Source organism: Drosophila suzukii, chromosome 2L (genome assembly GCF_043229965.1).
Source record: "Drosophila suzukii chromosome 2L, CBGP_Dsuzu_IsoJpt1.0, whole genome shotgun sequence".
In the NCBI taxonomy this organism is placed as follows: Eukaryota; Metazoa; Arthropoda; class Insecta; order Diptera; family Drosophilidae; genus Drosophila; species Drosophila suzukii.
The window spans coordinates 5,860,352-5,884,621 of NC_092080.1; the positions used below are offsets into that span (position 1 = coordinate 5,860,352).

Genomic DNA, 24,270 nt, shown 5'->3' on the forward strand with positions numbered 1-24,270 from the left:
TAATTCACTAAACAATCTTCTTGTGTGTAAGCCGATAAAACCAATTAAAATGGTTAAATCGATTGAAGTCAAACGATGGCAGATGACTTCCAATTAGAATTTACAAGGCATTTGTTCATTTGATGTTGCTCGATTTATTGAAATCTAATTTTCACACTCTTCGTCAGTCATCCAACATAGATTTTCCCTTGGTTTCCTTCATGAAATATGTAAAGTAAACGAAACTCAATGCTGTGACACCTGCACACGACCACATAGTGGCAGAAATACCCCACTGTTTCATGCAAATGGGGAAAATGTTGAGCATGACGAAGACAAAGCTGCTGCAGACCACAATTGCCATTGAGGCCGCCTTGGCACGAATCTGTAAAATGTCATTTATATTCTAATGGAAATCAATTACTTACACCAAAAGTCAGTTGAGGACATACCTTCACAGGAAACATTTCCACGAGGGTGACAAAGAAGCAGCCCACTAATCCAATGTTGCCCAGGAAAATGTCCATTGACATGAAGAGCAGGGGTATCCAACTATATTCGCTGACATCATGGTTTTCGGCATATTTGGTGAAGAATCCAAAGGCTGTTAGACTAATAGCCACGCCCCCCGTGGAGACCAGCATAAGAAGTTTGCGCCCACAAATGTCACAAAGCAAAGTGGTCACATAAGTGCCCAGAATTTGGACAGCTCCTATGATAATGGTGCAGGTATTGGGATCCATTGTGCTACCCGACCTGGCGAATATATCCGACATATAGTTGACCATGGTGAAAAGTCCACTGAACTGATTGGCAATCAGTAGAACCAGGGCGGGACCATAGGCCCTGAGAGCGGGTCTAGAGCCTTTAAAAAATTGATAAGCATTATAAAATAAATATTCTAATGTACCAATATAGATATTAGTAAACTTACAAAAGTCCTTAAAAGTGATGGCATCCTGCAAAGGATCTCCTTTCGTAAGGGCAATTTTCATGATCTCAAACTCCTCCATAGCTTTATTCTGATCGTGAATATTATCAGAGTCCTTGATGTTCTTATAGTACCTGAATGATCTTTCAGCCGCTGAGTACTTGCCAATTTTTATCAGATGCATGGGTGACTCCTTTATGAACAGCAATACAGAAATGAGGTAGCACAGGGGCAATATCAGAACTATCCAGGGTATAGAGTAGTACGACATGTGGGTGCCCATTATATAGCCCACTAGTACGCCCACATTGACCGATAACATCACCATGGCGGAGAATGTTCCTCGGATGCTGTTGGTGAAATACACCCATTAACAAACATATGAGTAAGAGTTAATGGTTTGTTTTCTTTACGTTAGAGACCAGTGTTATCTTTTGATAATCATCTTGCGACAAGCCATAAATTATTCACTTACTTGGCATCTGCTATTTCACTGAGGAAAATGGGATGAACAATGTACATGCCACCGCCACAGATGCCAGCCAGAAGTCTTCCCACATACAGGTACTCCACACTCTGGGCAAAGTAGACCAGGATCCACAGGCACTAAAAGCATAAATGGTATTTGAATTCGATTCCCATTGTTTGATATTGATGACTAATTACCGAGTGAGGAATGGCAATGAATAGCAGACACCTTTTGCTTCCCAGGCGCTCGAGCAGGGACCCTATCAGAATATTGCCCGTCACCGAACCCATTCCCAACATGGAGCCCACCCATGAGATCTCGAACTCGGACCTGACCTCAAAACCCACTGAGTTGTCGGATTGCAGTTTCCTCAGCGTAGGAGATAGCCATCCAATGCCAATGCCATGGGATATGGATATGACATTAACTGCACAATATCGTTAGAAATATAAATATAGATAGATATAATCACTCACTCAACAGTGTAGTCAGCAGCTGGTATCGATTCCTGCGATTAAGCAGGCAATTGGGCCTTTTAAACAACTGCATCAACATTTTGTCCCCTATAAATGAAACTTATACTCTTCTCGTGTGCACAAAAAACAACACACCGATCTTTATTCAGTCTTACATTGGCCAGATATCTTAGATCACTGAAAGGGCTTTCCACTTGAGAGTCGGCTTAAGTATCCGACTGGTAACCTCTGGCCGTAAAGATAGCTACCGGGCTTAGGCTAATTGCCCAGGTGCGACAAAATTTGATAAACCATTATCTCCCTCAGTAAATAAACTAAGCCTCCAGTAGCGATTTGCCGTTGGTCTCCTCAAGAAAGAAGAAAAAGTAGATGAAACCGGCAAATGTAATGCCACTACAGCACCACATGGTAATCGAGATGCCCCAAACCGCCATGCAAATGGGGAAGATTTTCAGGGTAAGAAAGACGGTGCTGCTCAGGATGACCACAAAGGTAGAGACGCCCACAGATCGTATCTGCAAATATATATAATAGAAATAGAGAAGATTTTTTGGGGGAAATAATTAGAACCCACCTTGGCCGGAAAGAGCTCCACTAGCACTACAAAGAGACATCCCACCATGCCGATATTGCAGAATAATACGAAAAGCGATAGGATCACGAGGGGTAACCATCCCACCATGGTGAGATCAGTCGTAGCGGCAAAGAAGGTGAAGGTTCCAAAGGCCAGCAGGCAAGCAGAAGCCCCAGAAGTGGAGGTCAGCATGAGGATCCTCCTTCCGTATTTATCACACAGCAGGGTTGTCACATAGTTCCCCACGATCTGAAGAGCTCCAATAATAATGGTGCACATGCTCAGGTTCAGAGTGGTGTGGGATGCCGCAAAGACGTCGGATAGATAGGTGGTCACACAGAAACTGGCGCTGAATTGATTGGACATCAGCAGGACACCCGCAGATGCATAGGCCTTAAAAGCTGGTTTTGTAACTGAAAAGAAAAAGGGTTATACTTCAAAAATACCTTTAGACTACTGTCCCTATCTACTCACTGAAATCCTTGTAGTTAAATGACTTTGTCTTCTCATTCTGTTCTTTGGTTAGCAGATACTTTAGTTCCTCGAACTCACTCTCAGCCTTGATATCATCCTTTGTGATGTTCTTGTAGAACATAAACGATTTTTTGGCCGCCTCAACTTTGCCCTTGCGAATAAGATGGTGTGGGGTCTCAGGAAATAGGAAAATACAGATGAAATAACAAACTGGAAGAGCGATTATAAATGGGGGAGATGTAAAGTAATCCACACTTGTGGACACAATATAGCCCGCCAGAACACCCGTGTTCACCGATAATAAGATCATGGACCCGAGCCGACCGCGTACGCTGCCAAGATATATGGTAAGATAGTTAATCAGAGCCTAATCCAGCACGCTCCATTAGACAGACTCACTTAGAATCGGCTATCTCGCTGATGAAGGTCGGAAGGACAACGTAACAGGTGCCACCAGTAATGCCAGCCATCAGACGACCGATGTAAAGAAACTCCACGCTCTGAACGAAGTATACCAGGAACCAGAAGACCTAGATGATAATACCAGAGTGGTGAAATAGTTTCGCACAAAGATGCCGACTCATCTCACCGTGTACGGAAGCGCAATAAAGAGCATGACCAGCTTGCGACCAATGCGATCTTGCAGAAATCCCGCCAGCAGATTGCCCATTACACTGCCAATACCGACGACGGATCCTATCCAGGAAACCTGGTCCACAAGAACTGGGAAATCCAGGGGCGAATCTTCGGTCTGGAGATCCCTCATCACCGGTGACATCCAACCCACGCCCAGTCCATGCGAGAATGTGGCTATGTTCACTGGGGAATAAAGTATTCTATAAGGGAGGTTTCTTCCACTATATAATATGTGTAATCCTTACCCAGCAGGGTTACCAGGAACTGATTCCGATTCCTCCGGCCCAGCAGGCAGTTGGGGTTGTCGAAGACCGAGGCTAGGTGCAACTTCACCGTCATGATGCTTTCTCCAGACTGAATCAGTTTCATCTATGCTCTGAACTTCCCCTTAAATATTTCGCAACCGGTTTATCTAAGACAGATAAGCCAAAGTCTTTTATGGCGCCTACCATCTGGGAGTACACTTGAAAAGACTTTCTATGGGAAACCGCAAGCGATGTTGTTTATATTTTTTATTTATTTGTGATTTTTTTTTATTTCGTTACTCAATGGATTGGTTTTAAAAATTCTCAAATTTTTAAGTGTCGTCACGATGGAGAAACCCAAACCCAAAAATGTTGTTTTCTATTCGTGGTGACTTGCCAGGCCACCGGGTTGATATTGACCTCTGCAACTTGGCAGATGGCTGGGGAGCTCCTTTCGGTATCTCTCTCTCTATTGAGTAATCAAATTAACCCTCCAATAGCGACTTGCCTTTGGTCTCCTCCAGGAAGAAATAAAAGTAGAAGAAACATAGAATTGTACTGAAACTGCAGCAACTCATGGTCACCGAGATTCCCCATTCAGCCACACAAATGGGAAAGATTTTCAGAGCCAGAAAGACCATGCCACTTAGGATCACCGTAAACGTGGAAACACAAATGGGACGGATCTGTAAATATATAGGGTGTTTCAAATATTTATAATATAGAACTTATTTTAAGTAACCCACCTTAGCTGGGAAGAGTTCTAGGAGGAGCACGAAGACACAACCCACCAGGCCAATGTTGACAATACATATGTAGCAGGCCAGGATCACCAGGGGCAGCCAACCCACCGCAGATAAATCGTAATCCTGGGCGAAATATGTAAAGCAACCAAAGGCAGCCAGGCAAACGGAGGATCCCAAGGAGGACACCAACATGAGGAGCCTGCGTCCATATTTGTCGCACAACAAGGTGGTCACATAGGTGCCCACTATCTGAACAGATCCTATGATAATGGTGCACATGGTCAGATTCAGGGTGGTGTGAGAGGCCGCGAAGATAGTCGACAGATAAGATGACACACTAAAACTGGCACTAAACTGATTGCCTATCACCAGGACTATCGCCGAAGTATAGGCCTTAAACGCTGGCTTGGTAACTATAGATTTACAAAACAAAATCATCATATCATTAGAAGAATATGAATCACAACTTTTACTCACTGAAGTCCCTGTAGTTAAAAGAATTTTCCTTCTCTTTCTCCGCCTTTATCAAACGGATCTTCAAATCCTCGAATTCACTTTCCGCCTTAATATCGTCCCTATTGATGTTTTTGTAAAACCTAAAGGACTTTTCGGCTTCCGCGAACTTTCCCTTGCGTATGAGATGATGAGGTGTCTCCGGAAACAGGAAATTACCCATAATGTAGCACAAAGGGAGGATGATAATAAACGGAGGTGTTGAAAAGTAGTTAAAATTGGAGGAGACTATGTATCCTGTGAGTACTCCTGTGTTTACTGTCAGCAGAATCATGGAGCCAAGACGACCTCGAATACTGGATAGGATTTAAAGCAATAAGTCATAGTTTTCATTTTTCCCCAAACTGACTTACTTGTCGTCAGCAATCTCGCTGAGAAAGGTGGGAAGGACGACATATGATGCGCCACCAGTCATTCCGGCCAGCAGGCGACCCACATAAAGAAACTCCACTCTCTGAACAAAGTATATCATGCACCAAAACATCTGAAAAATATCAGAAGGTACAATGAAGAAGTTCGAATTAGTATCTAAGGACCTTTCTTACCATATAGGGAAATGCCACACCAAACATGACCAGTTTGCGGCCTATGCGATTCATCAATGTGCCGGCCAGAATATTCCCCAGCATACTTCCAATGCCCACTAAGGATCCTATCCAGGAGATGTCGTCCACCAGAACGGGAAAATCGAGGGGCGATTGATCGGTTAGGAGATCCCTCATCACCGGCGACATCCAACCCACGCCCAAACCATGGCAAAAGGTTACGATGTTCACTGGTTATAGGAAAGTTCTTGAAATGATTCGTCCATGGTGATTGAAGTGTATTCCTTACCTAGCAGAGTCACCAAGAACTGATACCGATTCCTGCGATTCAGCAAACAGTTGGGATTCTCGAAAAGTGAGGACAGGTGCATTTTCAATGTCATATCTACTCAACGATGTCTGAAAAAAACAAGTAACGTCTGCCGATTTCACTTCCGTTTATATACTTTTCAACGGGTTATCTAAGTCAGATAACCCCAAAGCCCCCTGGAATGTTTACATTTTTAATTAGGAATTCAAGCTTTTGCAAAATAGTTATTGTGTTAAAAAAACGTATTATTATTGTTATAACAACAATAACATTTTAAACAAATTTCAATTTCTATAAATCTTTAACAATAAATCAATAAAAAAAAATATACAACTATAGCGGTTTATTACCCCATTATCCTCATGATTTCGTCAGACGAACCAAACATCCGCACCAAAATAAAAAATGCAATTAGTACGAGAGGCAACATCTGTATTGTTTACACAACGTTTAAATGGATTACATTTGTCATTCATTACAACAACAACAAACGCAAATAAAATGTTGTTCAACAGAGTTTTAAGTAAACAATTTGTTTTTTTTTTTAACAAAGCAATTAACATAAGTAAACCACTTATTTGGGGTAAATATTACCAAATTGTAAAAAAAGATTGACCTAGAATTGTCTTCTGGTAGCCCAAGGTCACATCTTATAACTATACTTAGTATTTAGTTTAGTAATAGACAAGTAGCCAGTTAAGGTACCAACTGTTGGCGAAATAAATAAATAAATAAATAAAAGTAGTAAAGTAAAGTAGTAGTAGAAGTCTAATGACTTTTATTTTATTTATATTTAAAAAAAATATTAATGTGATAAAGGCAGCTAGTTGATCCATCGCAATTACTAAGTTTACTTCAATAATGGACTTTCCTTTAGTTTCGTGCACGAAACCCAGAAGTCATTAATAAAAATCGTTGGTTAATCTTTCTACTAATAAATTTAAATGCTTCTATTTTTTTTTAAATAAATTCCCCATATTTCTATTTTTGTTATTATCTTAAAGAAAGAATGTTGTATGTTAATCCCTCAGAAGTACCAGGATCTCCCAATCTTCAAAACCATGAAAATAACATCTAAGGTGGTATATTTTTAATTAAACATTTTTTAATTGTCTGGAGTTTTTTTTAATACAAAATATATTACACATTTTTTTTCATTTGGTAAGCAACGAAAAAGCGAGTAAGTTTATCCTTAAGTAATGCAAGGCCATTAATCTTCAATCATGGACTTTCCTTTGGTTTCCTGCAAAAACAGCCAGAAGTAAAGGAAGGTGAGTAGTGCCGAGGCGGCGGAGAACCACATGGTTATCGAAATGCCCCAATAGTGCAGCATAAGGGGAAATAATTTCAAGGTGCCAAACACTAGGATACTCAAGAAAATCACAGAAAGCGATGTGGCTAGTGAACGAATCTGCAGGAAAAAAATTATATGTCATTAGAAGCTTATGATGACCCAAAAATATATACCTTCACTGGAAAAAGTTCCACCAGCACAAGGAAAAAGATTCCGATCAGTCCAATATTGGCCACATAACAGATGATGATCATCAGCACCAAGGGCAGCCAATTGAAATCGCTGAGATCGCCGTTTTCGGCGAAGTACGTAAAGCATCCAAAGGCAATACATCCGATTCCCACGCCCATTGTGGAGATCAACATCAGAACCCGTCTGCCCACAATGTCCACGAGTACGGTGGATGTGTAGACCCCAACGATCTGGACAACTCCTATGATAATCGTGGCCGTGTTGACATCCACAATCGAACCCGAGGCCTTGAAAATATCGGACATATAGTTGATGAAGCTGAAAACGCCGCTGAACTGGTAGCCCAAACTGAGGACAATGGAGGCTGCAAATCCCTTAAGAGCGGGTTTGGTAACTGCAATATAAGAAATATTATTGGTATATGTATTTAAGATTATAATATCCACTTACTGAGATCCTTGTAGCTCAGGGGTGTGGCATTCCTGTTCTGCTGGGCAAGTACGGCTGTGCGAAGTTCCTCAAAATGTACTTTTGATGTTTGTTCGCAGATTGCAGCCCTCTGATTTCTATAGTATCTAAACGAGCACTCGGCTTTAGAAAGTTGGCTTTTCTTCAAGAGATACGGTGCCGTTTCGGGTAACATTATATTGGCCATAAAGTAGGCAACGGGCAATATAATGGCCAGGAAGGGTACGACATGATAGGCCAGATAAGTGCTTAGTATATAGCCAGCCAGTATACCCAAATCGACGGATAGCATCACCATGGAAGTCAGGGCCCCCCGAATGCTGTAATTTTTGCGAATTGTTTTGTGAATTATTTTCCAAAAAGGCAGAAAAACTCACTTGCTGTCGGCAACTTCGCTGATGAAAATGGGAACCACCACATATCCCGCTCCTCCGGTAAAACCGCACAGAAATCGCGCTGCATACAGGAAGTACACATTGGATGCACAGTATATCAAAATCCAAATGCACTGAAAGAGGTAGCTTTATGTGGTGTCTAATTTTTGACAAATTGAAAGGGCACCAACCGCATACGGACCCGCTAGCAAGTAGATGCAGAATTTCCTGCCAGCTCTTTCAATTAGCAGAGCAATGGTTAAATTTCCGCACAGACTTCCCAATCCCAACATGGAACCCAGCCAGGATATCTCAGCGAGATTGACTTCAAAATCCAGGGGTGAGTCTGGCGTTTGGATTTTGGTCAGGGTCGGCGAGAGCCAACCCACACCCACGCCATGGCCAAAGGTAATGATGTTCACTGCATAAATGTATCTTTAGGAGTGGAAAATTCGATGGCAAATTTCGCTGGCAACTCACCAATAACCGTGGCCAATAGCTGATAACGTGTTTTCTGCTTCAGCAAGGAATTTTCAAAAATCCTAACCATTTTGGCCTTCTGAATGTCAGTCGCACTCCAGAGATTTGCCACAAATGCGATAGCTTGTAGTTTCAAAATCCCAGCAAAGGCAAAAGCTCGCCCCGCTGAATCGCTTCATAAACTTTATATCCGCAATACTGGAGATCATTGGGTATAGTATATTTTGCTGTTTTCTCTTTGGCAAACTGGCGTACCTAAGGTAACGTCACAAATTACTTTGTAAAGATAAGTGCCAAAGCTTTACAAACAGATTAAGTTAGACTAGATTGTTTTTTGGCCGGCACAAATTTCACAAGGCAAACAAATAATTGCTACTACAACACGATGAGACCACAAAAAAGGGGCCTGTCTGTCTCGCCTGTTCTTAAGCTGTAACGTTTACGATATTGGTCCAGACTCAACCGGCAATTTAGTAGATAAGGCCCGGGACACGAAACTTCTGGTAAGAAACGTTGGGAAAGTTGCCAGGCGGCTGGATGGAAAAAAAAAATTCAAATTCAAAGTAGTTTGAAAAAGAAAATGTGTGCCAAGGATATGCGGACACGGCAGTTTTACGGCACCCCCAACTTTTCCCTTGCAGAAGTAAAAACAAGTTTTGCATAAAAGTATGCCAGGAATTACAATTTGTAGTTCGACTGAAAGGGAACGTTTCTTACGAAGTGAAATTCATATTAAATCGCAACAGTGGAACGAAAAAATGTTGTGTGGTATTTCAAAAAATAAATTTAAATTCCTTAAAATTGCTTTGGTAAATCGTGAGTACTCTTCTGAAGAATTCGCAGAACTATATTATGCATGGATCAATCTGTGACTCTATACAATGAAGTCTGAAGAATTCGCGCATTTTGTTGAAGAATATGTGTATGGTCTTTAAGGGCTAAAGTATCAAATAGCTTTCGAATATATTTGTATTTCCTCGCTTAAGTCTTTGTATGTAGCATACTTTTCAACACAACATTTGTATAAGACTTCAACCCATATGTGAAAAAATATTCTATTTGTTTAGCTTTTGTCAAAAACTTTTAGTAATATATTTTTGGTTTTCATTCCTTAGATTTTATATTTTCCAAATGGAAAACTCGTTCATTTTTATTTAATTCGTCTTAACTTGTCTGATTGAAATGAAATGCAAATAAAGAAAGTTTTCATACTCCAACCAACGCGTTGCAACGATGCTCTGGCAAGATAAAGATAAAGAGAAGCAAACAGTACACCGAATAATGTTTATTTTATTTTTTAAACGAATTGCAAGGTAAAACACATGCAGAAAGTGTTTAATCATCAAACATCGATTTTCCCTTAGTTTCAAGCAAGAAAAGGAGAAAGATGAAAGTAAGCAAATTGGATGTTGCTGGGAACCACGTCGTCAAGGATATGCCCAAAAGTGCAGCATCAGAGGAAATAACGTCAGTTTGCAGAGCACCAGGATGCTCATCCAAATAATGGATACCGAAGTGCCAAGGAAAGGTATCTGTAAAATACCAGGATAAGTGAACTAATTTAATAATCCAAAAGCATTTATCTTACCTTGGCTGGTTAGATCTTCAACAGAACCAGAAGGAAGAGGCCACCATTTCCACATTGGCCAGATAGAATGTGAAAGCCATCAGCACCAATGGATGCCAACTTAAATCATTGAGAGCTTTCAGAAATAGTCTTACAGAAATAGTCTTACCCATGGACTGCTGAGCCAAAATACTAGTTCGAAGGTCTTCAAAGCCCGCTTTTGTAGTTTCTCCCTTCTTATTTTTGTATTTTCTAAAGTACTTCTCAGTCAATCCGAGTTGGTTCCTTTTCATAAGATATGGGACAGTTTCGGGTAACATTAAACTGACAATTAAGTAGGCCACGTGCACTATAAGGCCCAAGAAAGGCACCACGTGATAGTACAGATAGGTACTTAGTACCAACCCAGCCATAACTCCACAGTCCACAGACAACATTACCATGGAAGTCAGAGCAGCTCGAATGCTGGGGGTTCAATGACAACAGGCTTTAATTACATTTTTAATTGCTGACATAAAAAAACCACCTGGTGTCTGCCACTTCAGTAATGAAAATGGGCAAAGCCACATAGGCTGCACCGCCAGTAAAACCACACAAAAACCGTGCTGCATATAGAAATTAAATATTGGAGTCACAGTAAATCAAACTTCAGAGGCACTGAGAGAAAAGGTGTCGAGACTATAACGCAATACCTGTCTATCAGAGAACCAACTCACTGCATAAGGTACTGTCATCTGATAAATGCAGAATTTCCTGTCAGCTCTCTCCAACAGAAAGGCTATGAATAGATTTCCGCACAAGCTGTTCAGTTCCAACATGGAACCCATCCAGGATATTTCATCGATGTTAACTTTAAAGGCCAGGGGCGAATCAGCCGTCTGGATTTTGGTCAGTGTGGGTGACAGGCAGGCCACTCCCACACCATGGCCAAAGGTTATGATGTTTACTGCACAAAGAAACCGAGTTTGAAGGGCAATTTTAATTGGCTCTACATTCGACTCACCAATTAGAGTGGCCAAAAGTTGGTATAGTGCGTGTGCCAGCAGCAGGGAGTTTTTAAAGATTTTAACCATTATTCAACCTCACATTGTCGCCCAGCAAACGCAAAGCTCTCTTACTTTGGGAATCAGGGAAATTAATGTAGGAAATTATAAGGAAATTGTAATCTTTATTATCGCATTATCAACATTTGTTTGCCATCTGTTTCCCCATAAAGATTAATCTCGAGCTGGCAAACTCTCTAAACTAAGATGAGGAGGATTGTCTAGTTAATTCCACAAAAGGTGTTTGATGAAGATAATATGGCGGAGACACAATCCACTTTTTAGTGAGATGTTACGGAGATAAAGAGATAATGATAATGATAATGATGGTCCTGAAAATATTATAGAATGATAATACGCTTATCCTAGAAGTAGGCAACATCTTTTCATGTTTTAGTCTGAACACCCACCTTCAAACTTTTGATGTATTCAAGATATTTTAAGATACTTTGGAGGATTACTAATTTCAATAGCTTAACCAGGAACACTAAATAGTTTCTACAGCTAAGTGTTTCATACACTCAGAAAAAATTTGCTTTATTTTAGTCAACTACCTTAATTTAAGGAACAATGCAATAAAAATGGCTAAACATGGCCTTACAAATGTGGAACCAATATATATTTAAGGACTAAATAGACTCAAAATGATCAGGTCCCCATGGACTGCTATAAAATGAAAGACATAATTTTCATTTAAAATAAATCGTAAAAACTATTTACTAAGATTTTGAAAGATTTTAGGAAACTAAAAAAGGATTCAAGCCACACATAAAAATTCTTGCACAAATCTCTTTAAGATAGATGCTCCTTATCCCAACCGATCTTATCTTATCAAAGATTTTGGATCTTTTTTTTATAGCGGCAGCTGTGGAAGTTCAAGGTAGACGGATAGACAACCGATTGTAGTATTTGTATTTTCTATACAACAGTCATGACAACTGTGCTTACCCTTTGTAACCAAGGTTCAAATACCTTACACACATCAAACAGAGAGTGTAATTCTTTTTGAGATTTATTTCAAAACAATAACAATTCATTTATAATAAAATTATTAATACTAAAGGCTTGCCAAGATGGCTTCGACTGTCTTGCCCTTGGTTTCGGGCAGGAAAATGGCAATGAAAATAGCCGCTGAGAAGGATAAGATGGCAAACATGAAGACGGTTCCGTGCATTCCCAGTGTTTCAGTAAAAACGGGCATTAACTGTTTTAAGAAAATTTTAAATTAGTAAGTTTCGAAATATACCAGATGGTATTTAAAATCCCACCTTGATGGTGATGGTGGAAATCACCCATAGCACCGACATGAGAATCATTATCGCAGTGCTCCTAATCTTCTGCGGCATTATCTCCGATACGACCAGGAAGGGCAGGGATAGCAATCCGACGGCTGCCAGGAGCATCATGAATGAGAACCCGCTAATGGGAACCCAACTGAAGGCGGATACCTCATATCCGGACACCTGCAAGTAGCTATATGTGCCCATGGCAATTTGGCCGAATCCAATTCCGACCGCCGAAACCAGGAGCAGTATCTTCCGGCCCAATCGGTCCACCAGAACGGTGGATGTATAGGTGCCCACAAGTTGGATGGAACCCACCACAATGGCAGCCATCGTGGGTGGCATACTGGATCCCGACTGCTCAAATATCACTGCCGTATAATTCAACATGGCAAAGCAGCCGCACAGTTGATTGAAGCTTATTAGACCCAATCCAATCAGGAAGGCCTTGCGGGTCTTGCCCTCAGCTGGTTAAGAAAAATAAACATAATAGGGATATAAATAGATAAAACGTAAGGATCTATAGAGGTAAGTTGGGATGTTTTCAATAATACTTAAAAAATATTATCCATACGCACCGTTAATAGCATCTTAACAGCTTAATCCTTAGCCCATAATGAATATCTTGTCTTTTCCAAATTCCTTTTTGTTATTTGAGTACTAAGCCCCTCTATTATATCATATATACCATTATGATACTTCTTTTTAAAGATTATTAATTAATATCCTTAGCAAATTACAAATTAAGAATACGCATCATGGTGTTTTTGGCTTCTTTAAAATTAAATGAGTACAAACTAGCTTGTAAAAATCTTCAGGTATTTAGTCAGTCATAGATTAAGACCCCTGCTCATATCTTAAATTGTTTGAAATGTATAATACCCCTTAGGTAATACTCAAGACCGCATTTAAGACACCCCCTACACCCACTTCTTGTTTAAACATCTTACCGAAGTCATCCCAGGTGACACCGCTGGCATCATTATCCTCATCATCGGCATCCCCGCCGGGCTTCTCCGTGGTTTTCAGTTTCTGCAACTCCAGCTGCAGCTCCTCACTCAGCTCCTTGGCCGGATTCGCCTTTATATTGCGATAATACCGCAGCGAGTGCTCTGCCTCATCAATCTTGTTTACCCTGGCCAAATGCTGCGGTGTCTCAGGCATAAACCAAAAGCAGCCCACAAACACGAAGGATAATGACGAGACTATCCAGGACACCTGAGCATAGTTAAAGTAATATCCAAGAACGAAGGCCAGTACGATACCAAAATTACAGGTCAGCACCAAAAACACACCCAAAATGCCGCGAATGCTGAAACAAGGATATATATTCAATACAATTTTTATTAATTATCTTTTAGGCAGTACTTACTTGTCTGATGCGAGTTCAGAAACATATATAGGTATAACCGTAAAACATCCGCCTCCCGCCGCGCCCCCTATAAATCGGGCTATTATCAGATGCATTGGGTTGCGGGCAAAGGGTATTATAACCCAGCCGAGCTGTAATTAAAATACTGTTCAATTCCATGCATTCTTTGCATATTTCAATTAATAAATACCAAATTCGGCAATGCCATCCACATGAGGCTCCATTTCCGGCCAATTTTGTCCGCCAACCAGGTAAACAAAAGGGTTCCAAATAGGCCACCCAAACAAATATTCGAGGCCACCCATCCCTGATCTTTGGGGCTCAAAGGACCCGTTTCCAAGGGACTATCCTCTGATGACAATTCCAGAAAACTGGATGATGGCCAACCACAAAATGCGCCATACGATATAGAAATCATGTTTACTGAGAGGGACAGTTGGAATAGAATTTTAATTAGATAAAGGCATAGTTGCATTTATTTTTGAAGGCAACTACAATACAGTAAACTCTTTTGAAAATAACTATATGTACATTTTTAAGATCTTTTAAAAGGCTTTGAGTAAATTGATTTTATTTATGTTTATATTTATACTGAAATCATTTTATTTCGTTGGTACACTAAAAATATGGTTTAAGCTTTCCGAAAAACTTCGTTATTTCATTTTTAACTAACCACTTATGGCAGCTAAGTACTGGTATTTATCGCTACCGGCGGAACTCATATTGGCGTAACTTTTTAATTAAACGACTATTTCTCCGAAATTCATAGCCCGACGAGTCCTCCGTTTGGATAGGTTTTCTCCGGATCCCGTAAGTGTTCGCGTTTAACTAAGCGAAACCAGTGGCTGGATGATAATATTTATATATTGCATTAGATCGTAAACGAGCTTAGTTCAACTGGGGAGCAGAACGCGAGTGGCGTAGATTATAGACCGTTATCACTGCTTCATTATGCTCTGTTGAAATGAGAGCAGAAGCGAATCCACTGTCACAGAAAAATAGTTAATTATGGCCCGCGGTGTTAAAGCAAATTTGTTGTTGCTCACCCTCAGCCGATTATAATAGTACACAATTATTTTTACGACTTTCTGTTTGTTTTTTCCTGATTTGATATGCGTTCGATGAGAGGAGAACCCTCTCTTTACAACGCCTGTATATAGTACTAACATTTTCCTACCGAGCAGAGAAGTATATTGTAAATTAAACGTGCGCTCTAGTCGCCGCAAATATTTGCTTAGTCGAGATACTCAGCACAAACATTAGACGCGCATTTAACATTTTTGGCAATCCCTTTGGGCCATTTCGGCAGTAAACACGTAAATTAGGATTAGACGCTAACACGACTTAATTAAATCTGATTTTATACCATGCGAAAATGATGCGTGTTCCAGTAAGTTAAAGCACATGAATAAGGTGCATTTCGTTCTCCAGGTTCAATAAAATCCGCGTGAAAATAATAAAATAAATATTATGAAAGCCTGGCCCAAAAAAAGGATTTAATCTTAAGTTATAATAAATTTAATTTACATTATAATTATTAAAAATCTACCAATAACAAAAACTATCATTCATCTTTAAAACACAAAAGTAGGAGTTATTTTTGGCTAACTTACCTTTGTCAATGTTTTTATTTGATTTAAAAATACTGCCTACTCATCTATGTTTATTATGATGGAATACCCAAGTTTCTTAACCGAATTAACATTCATCTGATTAGATTGCATACAAAATAAAAATCTAAAGTGGTAATGTGGCGTTCATCCCAAATGCCTGGATATACGTTTACTGTCTGCAAGATTAATGTTTAGAAATTAACACGTGTACCAAGTGGCTGGTACAATATCATTCCAGACTTCTGTACATTATCGCAAGTGAAAACCCACTAACCGTAAGTTTTATCACAATTATTCCCACTTGGGGCACCGTTTTATGACGAAAGGTTCTTTGCAGACCGTAAACGAGATAAGAACCGTAGCCAAATAACAAGTTTCGAAGTAAAAGATAAAGCTGGGACTCCAGAATTCAAGGTGACGTGCGCGACATGTTGCTTTATTGGATTCCAATCCGGATCTTACGGTTGCCAGCCGGATGAGTAATCGGTAATCAAGTACTTTACCTTTCCGTATTTTATTGCATACTTTTGAGAGTTTATTGGGGTGAACTATAAGTAGACTCCCTAACAATATCGTTTTATATCCTTAAAATATCTTTCATTTCACATTATAATAATATTTTATCATGTATTATCATTTTTTAAGAATTTTTTTATAATACTTTTTTAAGAGCTCCATTGCAAATTAAAACTATATTTGTTATAATATAGTAGGTACAGCTAAGGGGAGTTGGTACTCGAGGATCCTTAAAACACCCTTATTTTCACATTATAACAATTGTTGTATCCTTTTGTATTTTATTTCATACTTTTCTAAGCACTCTAAGGCAAATTAAAACTAAACTCGTTATAATATCGTAGGTAAAGCTAAAGGGAGTTGGAACTCGAGCATCTTAGATGTGGGTGGAAATGTGTCCATTGGTGGCCGCGGATCCCTTGGCCACTCCGCCATCGTCCACGTAGCCCAGGTCACGTTGCACCGCGGAGGGGCGACGGTTCCTGGTTTCCGGCAAGATTGGCAGCGAAATCAGACCCACAAATATGGAGGCTCCGGCAAATACCCAGAGGTATAGGACTAGCCCTGGGGCTACTGTGGCCTTGACTGCATTAAATGCCTGCAAGAGAATCCCTTTGCTTAATTCATTGTGCACGTGTTTTTTCTTAATTACACCCACCTCAATCATTCCGAAGAGCAGCAGCCAGGAAACAGCAGACGCCAGTGAGTACAGCAAATCATGGAGCTGGAAAGGATTACAGCCCAATGAATGTAAAGGATAATTAATTATATACTGATGGAACTTTCGAGGTAAGTACATTAGTTTCATGTTCAATTTAAATATTTTTCATTGAGGTTCTTATTTGTTTTAAATATGGCAATACTAAATATAACAATTCTAGTTAGTCTAGGGACTTTAAACGTTGACTTGATATGCAAAATATTTAAAGTAATTTAACAATTTAATAACATAAAACACGAAATTCTGAACTCAATATGCCAATAATTACTTGTCTGTTTTATTTATTTCCCAGTAATTGCAAGTGTTTAATTCATTTTAACACCCAGCTTTTGGCTTTCTCCAATGTCATTTAGTTCACTGCACATTCGTGTAGTTGGAAATATCTCTGCATAAATCTGGTTTATGCATCTGAAAAATACTTTGATTTAAATCATTCCAATGAACTGATGAATCAAAGTAAGCCAAGTGCTTTTTAATAAAAATCTCAATTACAATCATACCCCGGAAAGTAAATATCGTAATGGGTTTTTTTTGATAAAATGCACTCACCTTAGTGGGCAGGACCTCGCTGCTCACGACCGCAGCCAGGGGATAAAGACCGAAGCTGACAAAGGCGAGCTGGATGGCCAGCAGGATGATGGGCAAATACCGATTCGCCCAGTTCCCCAGAAGCCAAAGATCTCCGTAACCCTTGAACAATGCCAGTGCGATGACTGCAGCCGCAGCAAAAAGCGACGAGAAGCAGAGGAGGAGCTGCAGGATTAGAGTTATTAAAAATTACACTTCATTAATTATAGAAAACGAAACATTTTTGGAAGATTTACTTATTCTTTAATTTAAGATGAACAAGAGGATTAAATCCAGTTAGTCAGCGAAAATATAACTGATAAACGGGGACTGTGTTCTAATTGTATTAAAGATAACTAAGCAGACTTTAAGATCATATAACAATGTTCAGTGAACATATATATATCATATATTAAAAGCATTCTTAAATCAAAAATACATATATCCTATTGTATCTTGATATTATGGGTATTATGAATTGTATAACCTTTCAGTTTGTACCTAATATTTTAGAAATATATGTTTTTATATTTGAAATGGCATTTCAAACAGCGTTTTAAAATATTTTTTTATCGAGAGTCACAATAAAAATTGTAAATTTCTTTCAAAATAATTTAACTACTTGAATATATGAAAAATATGTACTTTTAAAAAATCATATGTTACAAAATCATATGTTAACTATTTTTCATTAGAAAAACCTTCGTCTTTTATATTGAATATATTATTACTATTTGGGAATAGTATTTTAAAATGCACTGAAAGATATTTTTACAATAATGCTAAAAATTATGAATCAACCTTTTTTAAAAAAGATAAATTGGCTAGAATATTATAAATGGTACAAATTATATATGTACCTTCCTCACTTTTTAAAAGGAAATTTATGAACTCCTATTTAAGATCTAAGACCTGTCTTTCAGTGGATTTAATGGTTAAAACACTTACCTTTCTTGGCAGGTGCGGACCTACGAGGCGGGCTAGGAGCGCTCCTAGGCACTGGGCGCTGGCCAGGATCACGTAGTTGATTTCCGTGGAGTAGCCAGTGCGTCCGAGGAAATCGGCGGCATAGTTCAGCTCCACGAACACACCGCTCAGCTTGGCGCAGACGGTGAGTAGGAAACTGACGAAAGTCAGTCGGATTATGTACCCATGGGACATGGGCGCGGAGCCCACATTCTTGTCCATGCTCCTCAGCTCGGCCTGGAACTCGGCCAACTCACTCAGATATTCCGGCTTCTCACGGTCGTCGATGTCTCGGATGCCACGATACCAACGCAGGGATTTCTCCAGGCTGGCCACGTTATTCTTCCGCAGATAATAATGCGGACTCTCCTGGACGAAGGGGAACGTCATGGTGAACACAAAGGACACCGCACAGCCGACAATGTTCACCAGATCGTATGGCAAGTAGAAGCCCAGGATAAGACCCATCAGAATGCCCAGCGTTCGCCACAATTCAATGGTGAACGTTAGTCGAGCGGCTTTTTCCCGGGACTCGGCAATCTCATTAATGAAAATCGGCAGGACCACAAAGGCCGCGCCGGATGCCACGCCCGCAAAAAGACGGGAGGCGTAAATGTGCACTATATCGTAGCCAAAATGGATGCAGGCCCAGGCACTCTGGAATTCAATAAAAATATTTATCACACTTTTTCCATGTTATTTCACATTTTCTACCTCCAATACGTATAATAAACACCCGGGAGATACAATTGAAATTATTTCTAAGGACCTAATTTTTTCCACTTTTTCACTTTCAAAAGGTTTTTCCAACAGCATGGCAATTTGATAGCTCGAGGGAAAAAACTTCCAAAGAAAAACGTTCTTTGTCTGCTACTTTTCTGCAAGCTCTGTATTGATATTGACATACTGTTGACTATCTTTCGCATTTTTTGCCAATACAAGCATGAATTTTTCCTGCGAATATTAAACAGCAAAGGAAGAACTTACAATTTGCAGCAGTCCAGAGCAGAGCAGCACGGACTTGGGGCCAATTTTCAGGGCCAGGACTCCGGAGACCAGGGCTCCCACGGCGGCACTGAGGAAGAGATATCCGGTCAGCCAGGCAGTTCCCGCCGGATCGGTGGCCTCGTTTAATGGAGTCCTCTCCTCCGACTCATAAAGGCTCATGTGCGCCGGAGTGATGCCAAACATAAGACCGAAGTTGAAGCAGAGAATATTGCCTGCGAGGGAAAAGTAGTGGGTTTATTCATTGGAAAAAAATATATTTTACTATAAGTATTATATATGTATTTATTATAACTTATAATAATACTATTTCACATTTCAAATGATACATGAGCATTTTTACAATGATGTTTAAAGTGATTTTTAAGGTCTTATATATATTGTACATATGATTATATGGCTTTATGTTATTTTATAATTGTATGTTTGAGTATAACATTTATTTAAAAAGATATTTCATTGACTCGATTATTATTGACCTTTTTTAGTTGATTGAAGACATTTTCGCAATGATTTTAATAAGTGATTTAATAAAAGAGTTAAGGTCTAAGATATATTTCAAAGATATTTTATTGATTTTAATATTATTTCTCAATCTTTAATTGATAGAAAAGTTTACTTCCCAAATGCATTTTAAGTATTAGAAGAACATTTTCCCAATGATAATTTGAGTGACTTAGTGATTGAGCTATGACAATTAGTTGATTATTATATCATAGCAGGCTTATTAACCTTAATCCCTTTAATGTTGTAACAATTTGTGTTAAATTCCGATAATAATGCAGAGAAATGCTTACCTAATGCAGTGGCAATACTCTGGATGGCCGGACCACCCACTCGTTGCGGCAGGCACATCCTGATGGGATTCAACGAAAATAGCACCTTAATCCAAAATCCTCGGGCGCGTGCTGACCCAAAACGAAGAACCAGGGGGAAAGCACCTGCAATTCGCTGAACTGACTGCTGAACTGAGAATCATTAAGTGGATGCTGCGGGGTATTTATGGCCATGGGAACGGCGGCGATATCTTACCCCGTCCCGAGATAAGAACCCCAGTATGCGCCACCACTTGAACTCCAATCCACGGGGCCACAAACGACCGGAGACTGTGTCCGGACGTGTTTTCGTATAGTTGGCAGTTGAGATGGCCGCGATGAGCAATATGCAGGTATATATTTGCCCAACGTGAGCATACAGACCGATTTGGTGATAAGATCTGGGCACGTCTGCCTTGGCTACTAGTTGTGTTTATGGTGGAATCTAAGGGTGCCTCACAGAACGAGCGAATGAAATGCTTTTTAATTAAATCGAAACGAACCAATTAAAAGCAATTGAACATTAATTGAGGGAAAAATGGTGCACTCAAAAGCTCAAGAGCTAAAGAGTCATTAGGGAAAATTAAAAATAAATTAAAGGACAATTTAAATGCACTTTATTTAATATATTTAATTGGTACAATACAGAAAAATAGTTTGGCATAATAAATTTAAACTCGATAACAGGCTGCTTATCGATAGCAATGGCAGAGATCTCCTGAAACTAAGCTGTCTGCTATAACACCCCAGAGATGACATTCTCAGATGAAGATCTCCTATCGTATTTGCTTGAACCACTTGTAGACCACTATTATTTAAGATTGTTATTTATTAAAGCTTTAATGGCTATAATCGTTTACAAACATGAGTTTAAAAGTATTTAAAAATAAAAAATTGAAGTAAAATTATAGATTTGACCAGTTATTTTCTACCTTGAAGTTTACAAAATACCATTAATGCTGTAAGCATGTCATTTACCCACATTATCGACTGATTAAAAGGAATAAATCGAAAGCCAAGCACGAAAACACCGTGCTAATTACAAAGTACCAAACTTAATCAACTGAAAGCTGTCATTAACACACGTTATAGACCCAGTGCATTAATGGTATGAATCAAATAATCAAGCATGCAAACACCAAACTAATTACACATATAGGTTTAATCACTGCCAAGGGTTTCCCAAACGAGATTGTTCTTAACTTGATTACGCCGGAAATGCGTTTACAAATGATTAAGGTAATAAGGTAAGAGGTAATCCTTTGGCGGTTTTGATTTGGCCCACAACTGCTACGAAAGATATAGTATATACCTTTTTTCCTTAAGATATAGACACTCTCCATTTTCGAAGGATGTGTTCAAAATAAGTATTTGCCTACATAATCCTTTTTAAAATACCCAGCTAGCACCATAGTGTAAACGGGGCCTAAGAACCTAGCGATAACAATCGATGAGAAACGATCGCAAGTACACACAATAGCTGACTGCTGGAAAACTTGCCCGGGCAACAGCTGATTTTTTGCCGCCTGTTTTTGTTTTCATTTAATAAATTTACAAGAAATTAATAGTATTTTAACTTGTTATATTTAAACCAAAATGACCGAGCAGCTATGGATTAAACAATTTGCTGCCTGTGAGGCCACAATTAAATCCACAGAAGCCTCGAATGCCCAAAAACAGAATGCCTGGCGAAGGCAACTACTTTTGCTATGCCAACAAACAAGGTAATTACAAATATTAAAAATAATATACATATACTTTAATATGTTAATGAAAATCCTGATTGCAGAGACTCAACCCTCTTTGCTGTAACAAAAGAACATCAGGAAAAGCTGGAAAAACACGAAAGTACCGAGCAGACAATGGTGGAGCGCTTAAATCAATGCCAGGAAACAATAAAGAAAAGCCGCAGGACGAAATCAGAGATAAAACGAGAAGATTATATTTTCGAAATGCCACAGGATGTGGATTTTGATCCGAAATGCAGGACCTCGTACGAGAGTTGTGGGAAAACGGAGATGACCTTGAGTGCATTACAAGCCGCTTCCTTAAAAACCCCAGCCCAAGTTAAACCCAATCAAACAATGAATTTTCCGACTGCCTCTGGGAAGGATCCGGATAAGGGTATCAAAAAAGGACATCAGGTTCCACCGCAGGATGCATCCCAAAATGGCTTTGGCTTTCGTACTGCCCGGGAGCAACTAGTCCTGGACGAACTGAAGGTGGGTTCTCTCGAAGGAAATACCAATCTGTGTAATTTTCCATCCAAACAGAGATTTTCAGTGAGCTAAGTAACTTTAAACAGTTTGCATTAAGCTCGAAGAATTTCTGGGATGCCTGAGTTTGACTTGCACTTAGAGTCGGTTTTCTGGGAACCCAAATTTGACTTGCACTTGGAATTGATTTTCTGAGAAATGTCTGAATAATTGGCTTTCATATGTTTCCAAGTGAAACGATGTATTATTGAGCTAATTAAATCTATGAGCACCACATCTCTTCACTGTACATACATATATTACCGTCTTTATTCTAAATTCTCAGAAAAACAGGCAACATGCTGCTAATGAATCGACTGCATCTCCAACCGACATGATGAACTTTAGGAAGAAAACGCTGGGTGGAAAACGCACTGTTAGCTCGAAGTTTGTATCGCCCATGGGAAGTAATGAGAGCTCCACAAGCTCGTGAGTAGAAGTCTTATATTTCCTGAATTTGTCATTCATTTTTAATTTTAATCGAATCCCCACGAGTGCAGCAACGCCAGCAGCAATCTACCACCCAACCTGGCCCATTTGGATCCCAAGATGGTGGAGCAAATTCTCGGAGAAAGCATGCACGATTTCAAACACGTCGGTGAGTTATTTCATACATGCATTCGAAACCGCCAGGGACATAATATGTTGCCCTTTCAGCATGGGAAGATATTGCGGGTCTGGAATCCGCCAAGTCCACATTCCTGGAAGCCATTATAATGCCGCTGCGTCGGCCAGATTTGTTCACGGGTGTGCGGTCTCCGCCTAGGGGGGTTCTCTTATTCGGCCCACCTGGCACTGGGAAAACACTTATCGCCAGGAGCATTGCATCTCAGGCCAAGGCCAAGTTCTTCAGCATCAATCCATCCTCCCTAACCTCCAAGTGGGTCGGCGAAGCAGAGAAGCTGGTTAAGACATTGTTCGCCGTGGCCGCTGCACATCAGCCTGCTGTACGTGGCCCAGCCATTTTTAGACTTGCTACTTAAATAACAATCTACAATATAATCTATAATTTCCTGCTAGTTAATGCACTGCCCATTTGTTTCAGATCATCTTCATAGACGAAGTCGATTCTCTGCTGTCAAAGCGTTCGGGGAACGAGAACGAGAGCACTCTGCGACTGAAGAACGAGTTTCTCATCCACCTGGATGGCGCTGCCAGTAATGAGGAGGTTAGGCTGCTGGTAATAGGAGCCACCAACCGGCCGCAGGAGTTGGACGAGGCGGTGCGTCGGCGATTTGTGCGCCGCTTGTATGTGCCGCTGCCCACGAAGGAGGCGCGCCAGAAAATCATAGAAAAGATACTGCGACAGGTGAAGCACAGCCTGGATGCTACGGAAATTAATGAGCTGGCCGAGCTCACCGATGGCTACTCAGGAGCGGATGTGGACTCGCTGTGCCGCTACGCTTCTATGGCTCCTCTTCGCCTGCTGACACCCGATCAAATGGAGGTCATCGAAACGCATCAGGTATGGTTATTTATCCTCAGAGGACTAACAATTACTGAGTTCTAGGGTTGCAAGGTAAAAGTCCTTTAATTACTCTGAAAAATGATTTATTTCAGACAGCGAATTCTCATAAATTATCCTCTTGTTTCCTTTCAGTTGCCCGCCGTTACCATAATTGATTTTAAACAGGCTTTAAGGGATATCTCGAAAAGCGTTTCTGCCGATGACTGCAAGCAATTTGAGGCCTGGAATGACATTTATGGCGTCCGACATTAAAAACATACAGGAATTTTATAACTTCATTTTTATTAATACTTTGAAGTAACGCATGAACGCTAAATGAAGTCTAACAATTAGATATGAAATAAAATTAATTTTTATATATACTTCATACATA

General features: G+C 39.9%; 8 protein-coding genes across 10 annotated transcripts; 1 reads left to right on the top strand and 7 right to left on the bottom strand.

Moving 5' to 3' along the window:
* Positions 1-110: 110 nt before the first annotated feature.
* On the bottom strand, positions 111-2,143 carry LOC108020832 (facilitated trehalose transporter Tret1). 2 transcript variants are annotated; one of them, XM_070994950.1, is made up of 7 exons: positions 2,011-2,143; positions 1,856-1,942; positions 1,577-1,806; positions 1,386-1,516; positions 914-1,260; positions 432-844; positions 111-364 (listed from the first exon to the last, which is right to left on the bottom strand). In XM_070994950.1, the coding sequence occupies exons 2-7, from the start codon at positions 1,932-1,934 to the stop codon at positions 164-166; spliced, it is 1,401 nt and encodes a 466-aa protein (XP_070851051.1). In that variant the 5' UTR covers positions 1,935-1,942; positions 2,011-2,143; the 3' UTR covers positions 111-163. The 2 variants fall into 2 exon arrangements, with proteins under 2 accessions (XP_070851051.1, XP_016944708.3); XM_017089219.4 differs by lacking the exon at positions 2,011-2,143 and having other exon boundaries at positions 1,856-1,997.
* LOC108020816 (facilitated trehalose transporter Tret1) lies at positions 1,964-3,943 on the bottom strand. Its single transcript, XM_017089198.4, has 6 exons — positions 3,785-3,943; positions 3,493-3,722; positions 3,303-3,433; positions 2,904-3,235; positions 2,430-2,842; positions 1,964-2,370 (listed from the first exon to the last, which is right to left on the bottom strand). Exons 1-6 carry the CDS (start codon positions 3,906-3,908, stop codon positions 2,170-2,172), a joined length of 1,431 nt encoding a protein of 476 aa, XP_016944687.2. The 5' UTR covers positions 3,909-3,943; the 3' UTR covers positions 1,964-2,169.
* Positions 3,944-4,246: 303 nt separating this feature from the next.
* On the bottom strand, positions 4,247-6,020 carry LOC108020848 (facilitated trehalose transporter Tret1). The gene is made up of 6 exons (XM_017089238.4): positions 5,878-6,020; positions 5,589-5,818; positions 5,397-5,527; positions 5,008-5,339; positions 4,531-4,943; positions 4,247-4,470 (listed from the first exon to the last, which is right to left on the bottom strand). The coding sequence occupies exons 1-6, from the start codon at positions 5,969-5,971 to the stop codon at positions 4,270-4,272; spliced, it is 1,401 nt and encodes a 466-aa protein (XP_016944727.3). The 5' UTR covers positions 5,972-6,020; the 3' UTR covers positions 4,247-4,269.
* Positions 6,021-6,983: 963 nt separating this feature from the next.
* LOC108007911 (facilitated trehalose transporter Tret1) lies at positions 6,984-8,865 on the bottom strand. The gene is made up of 6 exons (XM_017071683.4): positions 8,707-8,865; positions 8,418-8,647; positions 8,230-8,360; positions 7,835-8,172; positions 7,366-7,778; positions 6,984-7,309 (listed from the first exon to the last, which is right to left on the bottom strand). The coding sequence occupies exons 1-6, from the start codon at positions 8,774-8,776 to the stop codon at positions 7,109-7,111; spliced, it is 1,383 nt and encodes a 460-aa protein (XP_016927172.3). The 5' UTR covers positions 8,777-8,865; the 3' UTR covers positions 6,984-7,108.
* Positions 8,866-10,473: 1,608 nt separating this feature from the next.
* LOC139352310 (facilitated trehalose transporter Tret1-like) lies at positions 10,474-11,409 on the bottom strand. Its single transcript, XM_070994399.1, has 3 exons — positions 11,277-11,409; positions 10,966-11,219; positions 10,474-10,878 (listed from the first exon to the last, which is right to left on the bottom strand). The coding sequence occupies exons 1-3, from the start codon at positions 11,344-11,346 to the stop codon at positions 10,747-10,749; spliced, it is 456 nt and encodes a 151-aa protein (XP_070850500.1). The 5' UTR covers positions 11,347-11,409; the 3' UTR covers positions 10,474-10,746.
* Positions 11,410-12,315: 906 nt separating this feature from the next.
* LOC108019656 (facilitated trehalose transporter Tret1) lies at positions 12,316-14,810 on the bottom strand. Its single transcript, XM_017087548.4, has 6 exons — positions 14,645-14,810; positions 14,162-14,394; positions 13,972-14,102; positions 13,550-13,911; positions 12,585-13,066; positions 12,316-12,520 (listed from the first exon to the last, which is right to left on the bottom strand). Exons 1-6 carry the CDS (start codon positions 14,691-14,693, stop codon positions 12,374-12,376), a joined length of 1,404 nt encoding a protein of 467 aa, XP_016943037.3. The 5' UTR covers positions 14,694-14,810; the 3' UTR covers positions 12,316-12,373.
* A 1,549-nt stretch (positions 14,811-16,359) lies between these two features.
* On the bottom strand, positions 16,360-20,589 carry LOC108019614 (facilitated trehalose transporter Tret1). Of its 2 annotated transcripts, none has more exons than XM_017087505.4 (7): positions 20,392-20,589; positions 20,157-20,319; positions 19,342-19,574; positions 18,337-19,011; positions 17,371-17,574; positions 16,759-16,824; positions 16,360-16,698 (listed from the first exon to the last, which is right to left on the bottom strand). In XM_017087505.4, the coding sequence occupies exons 2-7, from the start codon at positions 20,212-20,214 to the stop codon at positions 16,477-16,479; spliced, it is 1,458 nt and encodes a 485-aa protein (XP_016942994.3). In that variant the 5' UTR covers positions 20,215-20,319; positions 20,392-20,589; the 3' UTR covers positions 16,360-16,476. The 2 variants fall into 2 exon arrangements, with proteins under 2 accessions (XP_016942994.3, XP_016942986.3); XM_017087497.4 differs by having other exon boundaries at positions 20,157-20,322.
* A 1,085-nt stretch (positions 20,590-21,674) lies between these two features.
* On the top strand, positions 21,675-24,266 carry Fign (Fidgetin). The gene is made up of 7 exons (XM_017087524.4): positions 21,675-21,898; positions 21,964-22,396; positions 22,716-22,858; positions 22,930-23,027; positions 23,087-23,376; positions 23,475-23,894; positions 24,030-24,266. The coding sequence occupies exons 1-7, from the start codon at positions 21,771-21,773 to the stop codon at positions 24,147-24,149; spliced, it is 1,632 nt and encodes a 543-aa protein (XP_016943013.3). The 5' UTR covers positions 21,675-21,770; the 3' UTR covers positions 24,150-24,266.
* Positions 24,267-24,270: the final 4 nt, after the last annotated feature.